At 46.5% G+C, this 12,553-nt stretch overlaps 1 protein-coding gene across 1 annotated transcript; it reads left to right on the top strand.

The window, feature by feature from the left end:
* Nucleotides 1-8,599: 8,599 nt before the first annotated feature.
* LOC4343311 (uncharacterized) lies at nucleotides 8,600-10,347 on the top strand. The gene has a single exon (XM_015790989.3). It carries the CDS (start codon nucleotides 8,953-8,955, stop codon nucleotides 10,315-10,317), a length of 1,365 nt encoding a protein of 454 aa, XP_015646475.1. The 5' UTR covers nucleotides 8,600-8,952; the 3' UTR covers nucleotides 10,318-10,347.
* The last annotated feature ends 2,206 nt before the right edge of the window (nucleotides 10,348-12,553 follow it).

The following is a 12,553-nucleotide window of genomic DNA, read 5'->3' as shown; positions in this document are numbered from 1 at the left end:
CATGCTTAGCTGTTTTGATCTCTCCATCCAAAGAAGTCTGACACACTGTGTTACCAAGGTTCCAATCCAGTTGTATTTTATCCATTATAACCAAAAATCCAGGATGTTACTAAGATGAACACAACAAAGAGCAGACAAGTGAACCTGAAGATATACATCAGGTTGTCCCAAGCTGACAGCATGATTTATAATCCACCATTTATATCCCAAATAAAAGGAATGCCATCTCAGCCTGCAACCTAACCCAAGCATGTGCAAGATAACCTCACCATCACCAAGCTCCCAAAATATTTGCACTTCCAACTCAGTAAATTGCTCTTGCCTGCTAGCAATCTCACTCCTAGTACTTGGTACAAGTTTCATCGTTTCACCCTAGGCATTCTTACTAGCTGTGTTTACAAGGTTCCAACCAATGTGTAGTCTGTCCATAGTAAGTACAAGGCTTAACTTTGATTGAACTGGTGGTGACCATGGTTTTAACTCAACCATCTCATTTGTTAGAATCACTGTTCCAATAATCTGAGCTCCAATATCAAAATTCTCACATGCCAAGGAACTTATCCGAGTTGGTGGTGGCCATGGTGATATGATGAAGATCATATACAATCAACAATACCATGTTTCTGTGCAGAGGACTTTTCATTGAACACTTGGTGGGTGTTGGTCTGTCCTGCTTGAGGTTAGCAGTCAATCTTAGTGAGAAGATGCTCAATGGCTCGACAGATATCGGAACGACCTTGGATACACTCTTCATGATCTGGAACACGACCACGGCCTGATCCATGCCACCATCGATGTCGAGGCCGGCTGTCGAACACTTGGCGTGCACCATCTTAGAATAGTCAGGGGTGTTGATGTAGGCGACGCCGGTTGTGTCCTCAAAAACTACCAGTTCCGTAGAGGTAGTGGCAGTGGTGGCACACATAACCACTGCAACCATGGTGAGATCGGGCACGGTGTGGGGGCTGGAGCATTTCATCGAACACATGGTGAGCGTGACCTCAAGAAAGTCCTTGGTGACGATGCAGGGGTCATGAACCTTGTCCTCGCCATCCCTAAGGCCCAGGACAACCGTCGGAGCAGTCTCCTTGTCAATGTGGCTTGAGCTCGACGTCGCTCGAGGGTGATCGTTGTTGGAGCACATCGTCGAATAGGTGGTGAGCATCGAAGAAGGTGGGTCCTGGGGTGGAGGATATGGTGCATCCTTGAGGACAGCAACTGTTGCCTTGATGGAGGCGCTCATCTCCTTGAAGAACTTGCTCCTATTAGCTTCTACCTCATTCAACTTCTCCAAAATCATATCAATCTTCTCCTCTAACCTATGATTGGCCTCCATGCACTCTTGGTCACTCATGGTGGCATTTGGTGGGAGGAAATGGTGGCTCTGATACCAGATTGTTAGCAACCCAATTCACCAACTCAACCAAGATAATTTCTAGTACAATCAATGGAGCTCTAGATGGAATTGAGTACAACTATTGAGGTACAAGTAATGGTGGTCTCTGGTGGATACAGGAAGAGATACTATAGGATACAGGCTGCTAGCAAGAGAGGAAGGTGGAAGATGGAGAGAGAGAGAGATCGACAAGGAGCCAAGCCGGCCTCGGGTCACCGCCGTTCGTCCAGCTGCCGAAGCCAGCTGCTGCCGTTCGTGTTTTCCAGCCTTCTCCCGTTCGATGCTGCTGCTGCTTTTGTTGCTCTCCAGCTGGGCTTTTCTTGGGCTGGCTTGGGCCCATTGCTCGGGTGAGAACCAGCCCATTGGTTGGCCCATACCGAGTCCCTGACAAGACGTCGGCCGGCGACGCCATACCGTCGACGCAGGAACGTGCACGCCCGTTTGGTTGAATCTGTCGTCCCTACTGTCAAATGTCAATGCATGCAAATGTATAAGAAGCGTAGTGGTGGGTAACTCCGCCAACTGAAAGTGGCTTCTGATTATGATTCTTTTGATTGCCGCGCGATCGAGCGATCGATCCTTCTAGTGTGATATGATTTGCCTTGTTTCCTCGATGGCGTAGGCTGTAGCTAGGCCGGAGTAGTCGTCGGCGTTGTCCCCGGCCGCCGCCTCGCCGGCAGCGACGATGAGAGGCACGTCGCTACTGGGCCAGTTTTGTAGTGCGTGCTCCCCTTCTGCGCTCTGAGGACGAGAGGCTGACACGACGAAATCGTCGTCGTTGTCCAGCTCCAGTACCTCCGCGCCTTCTTCAGTTGCTTGCACCGACACGACACGCTACGCGCGCATGCAGGCGCAATCACCCAGCTTGTTCCAGCGGCGTTTACCGTTTGTTCTTAATTATATATTTTAGCTCACGTTTTATCTAAAATTTTATTCGTTCATATTTTTTAAGTGGTTTAAATTAATTTGAAACAAAGAACAAACGCGGAGATTAACTTTGTAGATGTGCCGTGAAGATATTCTCCTGTAGGATCCGTATCAGCAAATGTAGGAGCTGATACATGGACTGATGACCGTGTTCTCTAAATTCCATGGCATCTAAATATTTATGAACTTTTATTATAAAAAAACTGATAATACATACTCCATCAGTTTATTAATAGAGAGACCGTTGGCGTTTGAACGACCATTCGTTTTATTTAAAAATTTATATATGCAAATATATATTATATATATCATGCTTAAAATATTTTAAGTTATAAAACAAATCACAATAGAATAAATAATAATTACGTCACTCCTTCGCTTGATCATATAGCGCCTGCAAATCCAGCGAGAAGCATATACAAATGCTGGTACGGGTGCGTGTAACAGTTCAGGGATTTGGAATCGCTTGATTGTCCACTTCCATATTTCCAGGCTTGTTCGATTTGATATTATGTATTTTAATGTATTACGCTGTTGATTTTTTTTATTAACGTTTGACTTTTCATCTTATTCAAATTTTTTTGTGCAAATATAAAAATATTTATGTCATACTTAAAGAATATTGGATGAATAGTCAGTTCACTCCTTCAACTTTTGCTCAGAGGTCGAATTAGTCCTTCATGTTTTATAATGTCCAAACAGGACCCTAAAGATTATCATGCGGCTTAATATAGTCCTTACACCCACTTAAAACGCCACATGGACATGCCACGTCATTCGTGCATGTAAGATAACATTTAAATGTCCATTTTAACCTTCAATTTTCTATCAAATAAAGAAAAGAAAAACAAGAAGAAGCAATCATAAAACAAAAAATGTTAATTTTTTTTTATCTATCAATGCTACATATTTTTGCCAATGGTCAAAAGCTTTTTTTTGTGTGTTTTCTCAATAGTTTTTCTTTATTTCATATGAAAACATAAGGGTGTAAAGAACATTTAAATATTGAATTTGCATGCATAGATGATGTGGCATGTACACATGACATGTTTAGAGGGTCTAAGGACCATATTGAATCACACAATGAACTTAAGGTACTTGTTTGGACAACACGAAATGTTAGGGACTAAATTGATCCTTAAGCGAAAGTTCAAGGATCATGTTGGGTATTCACCCAAGAATATTTGATGATAAATCAAGTCTGAATAAAATAAATGATAATTACATAAATTTTTGAATAAGACGAATGGTCAAATCTCTATCTCTACTATTATAAAAATTAAAGAAGTTTTTGCCGGTATTTTGGTGCGTCATCCGTGTATGAGTCGGTTTTTAAGTTCATTTTGTTTTGGAAAATACATAACCGTATTTGAGTCGGTTTATAAGATCGTTCACTTTTGGTAATGCATAAGGAATCATATAAAAAATCTGTTTAAAAAACTCGCATGCTAACTTGAGATGATCGGACTCCTAAGTGCAGCTCATGATTTTCTAAAAATATATATATCCAAGTGAACTCCCACAGTGAATTTCATCTTAACTAAACTATATAGCAATAATAAGATTAAAATAGACTTCACCCGTTGCAACGCACAGACATTTTTTCTAGTATTAGTAAAAAAATTTAAGACGTCGTACGTTAAAATACGAAGGAAGTACTGTACTTACCTTACCAGTTTTGAATTGATATTTGGAATTAGGAGTGTATGGACTCAAAATTACCAAATTTTTGTAAGGTAGTAGGAGTATTTAAAGTTGGTTTGATTGACATACCTTACAAAAATTCGATAATACTCCCAATTGTTTTGACAGATAGCACCAAAATCTGATAGAGTTATATACAAATGGCAATAAGTCCCTAGCTAAGGGCAGAGAGAGAGAGAGAGAGGACGCGCGGCGCCGTCGTTGTAACGAGCAGCCGGTGAGTCACAACCTCGATCGGCAGCGTCGAGGAGAAAGGCCAGCGCGCCGCCATGGAAACACGCGGCCCGTGTTACACTTTGCTTCACTACCACACGTCCTCGCTTCGTCTCCGATTCGCATCCGCCGCGCTCCCGCTCCACGCGTGGCTGGCTCGCACCGTCGCCGACGACGAGGACTCCACGGGCTACGCCATCGCCGGCGCGTGGGACTAAAAACGGCGAAATCATATAGGAAATAGCCCGGCGAGGCGGCCACAGCGTCGCCGATGACACTACTGTGAATAAAATGCAAACCACACACATTCTAGTATTACTGGAAGAAGTATATACAACAGTCAATAGACTGGACATGGGCCAAGTTGGGCCACAATACATCTCGGGATACAAAAGCATGTTTATATATTTAACACCCCCCTTCAAACTCAAGGTGGATCTATCACATTGAGTTTGAGAAGGTGCAGCCGATGATGCTCTCGAGTTTGGGCCTTAGTGAAAAAGTCAGCAACTTGTAGCTCAGAAGGTACATAATGGAGAGCAATGGTTGATTGTTGACAGTGAGAACGTGTGAAAGAGGCATCAACACCAATATGCTTCGTCAACTCATGTTTCACCGGATCATTAGCAATTTGAATTGCTCCAGTGTTGTCACATAGAAGAGGTGTGGAGACATCACAAGAAACACCAAAATCAGCTAGTAGCCAATGCAGCCACACAATTTCTGAAGTGGTAGTAGCAAGAGCTTGAAGTTCTACCTCGGTGCTAGATCGAGAGACAGCTACCTGTTTCTTGGACTTCCAAGTAAGGAGAGAAGTACCAAGAAAAATGCAATAACCAGTGACAGATTGACGATCAGCGGGATCACTGGCCCATGTTGAGTCCGAGAAAGCACGAAGTTGAAGTGGACTAGTGGCTGCATAGAACAAGCACAGGGTGGCAGTACCCCTCAAGTAACGTAAGATACGAAGTAAGTGACCATAGTGAACTGAAGTGGGAGCACTAACAAACTGACTCAAGATGTGAACAGCATAAGCAATATCCGGTCTAGTGACAGTAAGGTAGACAAGGCTGCCCACAAGGTGTCGGTATCGAGAAGGGTCATCAAGAAGAGTACCATCTGTAGGACGAAGTCGGACATGTAACTCCATGGGTGTAGTAACTGTTTTAGTATCAGTGAGACCCGACTGGGCAAGAAGATCCTCAATATAACGGTGTTGAGAAAGATAGTAACCATCAACTGTAGATGTGAATTCAATCCCTAGAAAGTAACTGAGTGGCCCCAAATCAGACATCATGAACTGCTCACTGAGTTTCTTTTTCACGAAAGCAATGTACTCCAAATCATCTCCAGTAATCAACATGTCATCCACATAGAGTAAGAGAAGAGTGCGTCCATGTTCAGATGTATGAACGAATAAAGCAGGGTCATGGTCACTAGGACAGAAACCAGCAGCACATATCACAGAACTGAATCTAGCAAACCAAGCACGAGGAGCTTGCTTGAGACCGTAAAGAGCACGGCGAAGGCGCCATATATACCCTGATGGAACTTCCACACCTGGAGGTGGTTCCATGTATACCTCCTCATGAAGATCACCATGAAGGAAAGCATTCTTTACATCCATTTGTGAAATAGTCCAAGAGCGAGATGCTGCCACAGCAACTAAAGTACGCACTGTGGTCATATGAGAAACAGGAGCAAAGGTCTCATCATAGTCTCGGCCATGAGCTTGCTGAAAACCTCTAGCAACAAGGCGGGCCTTGTATCTCTCCACTGAACCATCTGACTTGGTCTTAACTTTGTACACCCACTTGCAAGTGATAGGAACAGCATGAGATGGCAATGGGACAAGATCCCATGTGTTGGTTCGCTCCAGTGCAGCAAGCTCCTCTGACATCACCAATTGCCATTGCGGTAAAACAACTGCCTCCTGATAAGTAGATGGCTCAAGTACAGCTCCAACAACAAAATCATCTCTGTTAGGTGCACGAAGAGCATCACGATTGCGCAAGTTATATCTTACAGGAGGTGTGGAGCAATCAGGCACAACATCTATAACATCTGTTGGTTCATCATGAATGGGTGAAGAGGGTTGTGGTTCAACATGAACTTTGGATCTCCGGCTATAGTGAAAAGGAAAGGTGTGCAATGTTGTTGTAGAAGGAATTACTGTTGGTGTTGGTGAAGTTGGATTGAGTGATGGTGGAAGTGGTCCAAAAGATGGTGAAGGTGGAGAGGGTGGTGTGAGTGATGTTGGAGATGGTACAGAAGGAGGTAGAGAAGGTGACATGGATGAAGGAAAAGAATCTGATGAAGGAATGGGCGGAAGATATAGAAAAGAAATGGAATTTGTGGGAGAAGAAGACTGACTAGTAGAAGAATAAAAGAAAGGTTTATTTTCATCAAAAGTAACATCTCGAGATATACGAATACGACGTGCAGATGGATCATAGCAACGATAGCCTTTATGCTCAAGACTATATCCAAGAAAAACACACTCGACTGATTGGGCTGTCAACTTGGTGCGCTCACGAGGTGCAAGCAATACATAGCAGGTACAACCAAAAACTCGAAGGTGGTCATAACGAGGAGGAGATCCGAACAACATCTCTCCAGGTGACTTGCCATGAAGAGAAGAAGATGGTTGCATGTTAATAAGGTACACAGCTGTTGAAATAGCCTCTGCCCAGAAGTGAGCTGGAACAAAAGATGCAATAAGCAATGTTCTGGCAGTCTCAATGATATGACGATGTTTACGCTCGGCGACACCATTTTGAGCATAAGCACCAGGACAAGAAAGCTAAGGAAGAGTGCCTTGAGCTGCCAGAAGTTCACGAAAAGCATTGGACATATACTCCCCACCTGAGTCCGAGCGAAAGATTCGAATTGCACTAGAAAACTGGGTACGAACCATCTGAGCAAAAGACTGGTATATGGAGAACAACTGAGAACGGTGCTTCATGAAATAGATCCATGTATATCTAGAATAATCATCAACGAAAATGACATAGTAGTTGTGCCCTCCTTTGGAAGGAAAGGGGGCCTTCCCCCAAACATCAGAGTGAACCAAATCAAAAGGTCGACTTGACCTAGAGGTACTAGAAGGATATGGAAGTTGTACTTGTTTGCCAAGTTTACAACCTTTGCAAATAAAGTTGGTGTCAATAGAAACTGGACCAAGAACACCTTGGTTGACAAGTGTGGCTAGACGAGAACCACGCAAGTGACCCAGACGGTGGTGCCACTGTGGAAAAGACTTGCAAGCTGAAGAACACACAGGAGAAGTAACAATAGGTGTGCCAGTTGAGGATGATGGCATATTCAAGTTATCAAGAATATAGAGCCCTGAGGATCCCTTTTGACAATGTCCAGTACCAACAACCGCTCCTGAGTGGCGGTCTTGCACAAAACATGAGGTATCATCAAATCCAACAAAGCAATTCTTATCAGTGATTTGTCCAACAGATATAAGGTTCATAGATAGTTTAGGGACAAGTGACACATCTGGCACTGCAAACCGAGGAGCAGAGATAGCCCCCTGATGAGTTACCTTACACAAAGTTCCATCAGCTGTATGAATTGTAGCACCATTTGCAATAGGTCGGCATGAAGTGAGCCATGAATCATCACACGCCATATGAAAGGAGGCTCCTGAATCCAAAATCCATGGATAGGAGGCAACTGGTAGAGCACTTGATATAGATGAATATGAGGCAATAGCAGCAGATGGGTAAGGACCAAGAATTCCATCTGACACCATGATAGACCAACCCAACTAAATAAATCAGAGACCTAGTAACTCAGCAAATCAGAGTGAAGAGTCCAAACAAGTGCAGGCATACTGATTGTGCATAATCCAAAATCCAAACAAGTGCATGTACTGGTTCAATTTCTGATAGCAGAGAGCAGCAGCAATAGGTTCACTGATTCAATTTCTGGTAGAAGAGAGCAGCAGCAATAGGCTTACTGATTTGATTTCTGATTGCAGCAGAGTACAGCAACGGCAGCAGTATGAGGATGAGGAAGCACGGCTTGATGATAAAAGGCCTTGTTTCCTGCAGCAACAAGTGAAGACAATCCCAGCGCATGCGCGCCCGCAGCGAAGGGCAACAACGCCGCGCGGCGGCGGCGGCGGCGGCAGCGGCGCCACGCAACGGCGGCGGCTGAATCGTAGGCTCGCAGCAACTAACACCGAATCACACGATGGATCTGAGAGAGAAGACAGAGTGGAGGTTGCTCGGCGGCGCGTCGCCGGCGGCAAGCCGGCGCGCCGACCTGTGGACTACCAAGAATCGGCGGCTAGGGTTCAGACCATGCTCTGATACCATGTGAATAAAATGCAAACCACACACATTCTAGTATTACTGGAAGAAGTATATACAACAGTCAATAGACTGGACATGGGCCAAGTTGGGCCACAATACATCTCGGGATACAAAAGCATGTTTATATATTTAACAACTACATGGTACACCATCGCGGTCGCGGACGCACACGTACGGCGCGCGCAGCGACAACAGTGTGGTCATATCGTTGATCGACTCGGAACCGGACGATAAAAACGAATCGAAATACGAAGACCTCTTCTGTGCCGGCCGCTTTGCCAATACCACCAGTACTATTACTAAATATATATTTCAGTTTTCACGAGGTTTCCAGGCTCTGGTGCACTACGATCAGATCGCTTGATTTCATAGTCTAATTTGGCTATGGCGGGAACGTCGACGATGGCGCCGTGGTCCGACCTCCCGTCTGATCTGCTGGGCCTCGTCATCGCCCGCCTGCCCTTCCCCGCCGACCGCGCGCGCTTCCGCGCTGTGTGCCGCGCCTGGCACTCCGCCCTGCGCCGCCACGTCGCCGCCCCGCCGCAGCTCCCGTGGATCGTGCTCCCGGAAGGCACCTTCGTCACGGTCTCCGACGGCGGCGTCCACCGCATGGCTTTCCCCGAGAGCAACACCGTCTGCATTGGCTCCACCGACGGCTGGCTCGCCCTCCACCGCACCGACAACGATGACGATGACAGCGTCGATGGCGCCAGGACGACGAAGACGAGGCACACGTTCCTCCTGCACAACCCTTTCACCGGCGCCACCGTGCCGCTCGCCGAGCTGGGCGACATCCTCGACGACGACTTCTTTGAGGAGTTCAGAGTCTGCAAGGTGATCATCCGGTCCCACCCCAATGGCGGCGGTCACCTCGTCGCCGTCATGACCAACCACTGGGACTGCCCTTTGATCCTGTGCCAGCCAGGGAAGGGCATCTGGACGCCTGATTCTTGCACGATGCCATTCGTCCGTGTCGTCGACATTGCCTTCTTCGCGGACAAGCTTTATCTAATTACAAAAGCCGAGGACCTCTTCGCCGTCGACCTCGCCGACGACAAAGACGGCAAGCCCACCGTCACCAGCGTCGAGCGCATCATCAGACAACCGAGAAGCCCTGATGGCGTAATCGACGCGTTTAGGTGGAGCGACGATGAAGACGACGACGACGGCGACGCACAAGACAATGACGGTGACGCATCGACCAACGACCATGATGAGTCATTAAACCAAGAGGGAGACAGCGAGAACGATAGCGAAATTGAGCCCGTCGGTGATGATGGCATCGACGACGTCGGCCATCAGTGGCAGTACCTCACCGGTGAGGATCTCATTTGGAAGACTACAAAGTACGAGTTAGAGGGGGACGACTACGCAGTTAACGGTAGCTGGCACCTCCTGGAGTCGTCTGGCCGGTTGCTCATGGTGAGACGGGAGTGTTTAATCGCGGCCTTCGTCAAGGACGCCGACCACACCCGCAGCGTGGATGTCTCTAAGGCCGACATGGACGCCGGCACATGGGTTCCGGTCACCGGCGGCGGTCTAGGTGGCCAAGCAATCTTCCTCAGTGAACTCTTCAACAAGTCCATGCCTGCTCCCGCACACGGCGAGGTTTTAGAGGACACGATGTATTTCGTCGACACACCGGACGTGTGGGACTTGAAATCCGGTACTAGGAGGCCGTTTACACGAAGCATCGGGTTCTTTGATTTGGACAGAACGTGGGTTTTTCCTCCAGAGTTGATTGTTTAATGAATGTGGAACAACGAAAAGAAATTTAATACATGCATATGCATATGCGATTTGTGATGAAAAAGGGGACAATTAGATTATTATTATTAGTATTCCTAGTAAAATGCCCGTGCGTTGCACCGGGTAAAATTGATCGCACGATAAATTTTACTCCTTCCTTAGTTTTGATCCAAAAGCCCATTACATCATTTTTTTTTCAGCCCTGCCTAGTCCGCTACCTTCCTCCGCTCAGCCTGCCTTTGTTCGATCCAGTCCACAGGAACTGCAGGCTCAACTCGTATAGATTGCCGTCTTCAACCTCCTGGAAACAGTCTCGTGCATGTACGATAATGGAGCTGATACTCTCCATCATATCCAAGGCTGTCGTCTTCAACCTAGATCGACGCACACACGTGCCAGGGTTGCGCACACCCTTTCGCATGCAAATAAAAAGAGAGTAAATTTCACTTTAGGCCACATATATAACCTAAGTTGCACATTGGGCTACTTAGGTCAATATATGCAAGTTCTATTTACATAAGGAAGGAATCAGAAAAAAAAAACTGCTACGAAAGGTTTTCAAGCCATAATTTCCAAACTGATGTATCTACTTCTCTTGCTCTACTGCCCGATGGCCGCCAGCCGCTAGCCGTCGCCCTTCTCCTTCTCCGGTTCTACGCGTGCGCTCGTCGTGGAGATAGAGGGAAGGTGAGACCCACCTACATGTGGGTCCCACTACTTTTTTCTTTTGCCTTACTGACATATGGGTCCCACATTTTTTTCAAAAAAATTAATTTTCATATTTGGCTTCCAATGCCACGCCGAGGAACCTCATATGTACCAGTTTTGACAATTAAAGGACATTTGTATCTGGTATTTTGGTTCGAGGGCGAAAACCCAACTCGCTGTCAAGTAAAGGGACATAGAATAAACTTATTCGTCCAGGAAACCCACGTACTTAGGCCTAAACAGCAGTAGCCCACATACGCTGGCCAACTAGCACTCCCACTAAGCCACAGTCAGGCGGCCCAGTAAGCCCACATATTCTGGCCCATGGAGCAGATGCATTCGCACTCCCACTAGGCCACTATCAGGAAGCCCAGGAAGCCCACGTACGCCGGCACCCATCCGTCTGCTCCACGCGTCCGATCAGATCGGATCGCCCTAGCGAAATCAGAAATCCCCGAGAGCGGCGGCGGTGAGCGAGCGGGCGTAAGGCGGCGGCGGCGGCGGCGGCGGGGGGCGAGCGAGCGAGCGGGAGTAAGGCGGCGGCGGAGGCGGGATGGCCTTGGAAGATCACACGATGCTCTTCTGGACCTGTCCGTGCGGGATGCTCAAGGCCGGCGAATACGGGTGCGCTTCATAAAGGTGCATACCAGGTTGTGCGCCAAGGCTCAGGCAGCGGCCGAGAAGAAAATCCGGGATGAGAGGGCCAAAGCTCAGAAGGAGGCCGAGGACAAGAGGCACAAGGGTAAGAAGGGATGGGCAAAGAGGGACCGTGATCTCCGCGGTCGTTGATCGCACAAGCATCGCCCAGATCCGGCCGACACCTGGAGGTGTGACCCATGTATCCATGTATCCATATTTGACGACACAATGAACCTCAATCTGTCCTTGCGACTCTCCTGCGAGTGATTCGTTGACTATATGATTCCTGCGAGTGATTCTGCGAGTAGTTGGTTCGATTCGAACTGCGATTCTGAGTAGTTGGTTCGATTCGTTGACTCTACTGTGATTCTGAGTAGATTAGTTGAGAATTATAATGTGCTCAGATATTTTGGTGCTGTGATCTCTAGGTACACACTGGTTTTACACTGCTCAGTTCATTTGCACCTTGGTACTATGGTTAGTATGCACTGATAGCAGTAATTTTGCATTTGCATTTTGGTAATATGGTCAGTATGCACTTTGATGAGTTGTGGTATACTGAGTGCTGATGCACCATGTGTGGTCCTACTATGGAAATTTTGCCCTGTGATAGTGCTGATGAACTATGTGATGTCATTTTAACCTTTTTATGAAAAGACCATGTAGTTTTTTGGAGACCTCAATGTTTTACTACATGTTTAGGCTTTCATTGTTGAACTGCATGTTTCATGAGTTTGACTTAAAAATGTGTGATGGTAGTGGCTAAAAAACATGTGACTGCAAAAATAATATGCTGCATTCAATAGCTAGATGAATACTAAAATGCTACAAATATGCATGTATATGTCAATCACCTTCAAATAGTTGCCATATTAACCAATTGGTACAT

This window comes from Oryza sativa, chromosome 7 (genome assembly GCF_034140825.1).
Source record: "Oryza sativa Japonica Group chromosome 7, ASM3414082v1".
Taxonomy (NCBI): domain Eukaryota; kingdom Viridiplantae; phylum Streptophyta; class Magnoliopsida; order Poales; family Poaceae; genus Oryza; species Oryza sativa.
Note: the sequence above shows the minus strand (reverse complement) of the source record. Positions and strands in the feature narration are given on the sequence as shown.

Coding starts and splice junctions, on each gene's coding strand:
- LOC4343311 (XM_015790989.3), top strand. CDS start 8,953: ATGGCGGGAACGTCGACGATGGCGCCGTGGTCCGACCTCCCGTCTGAT.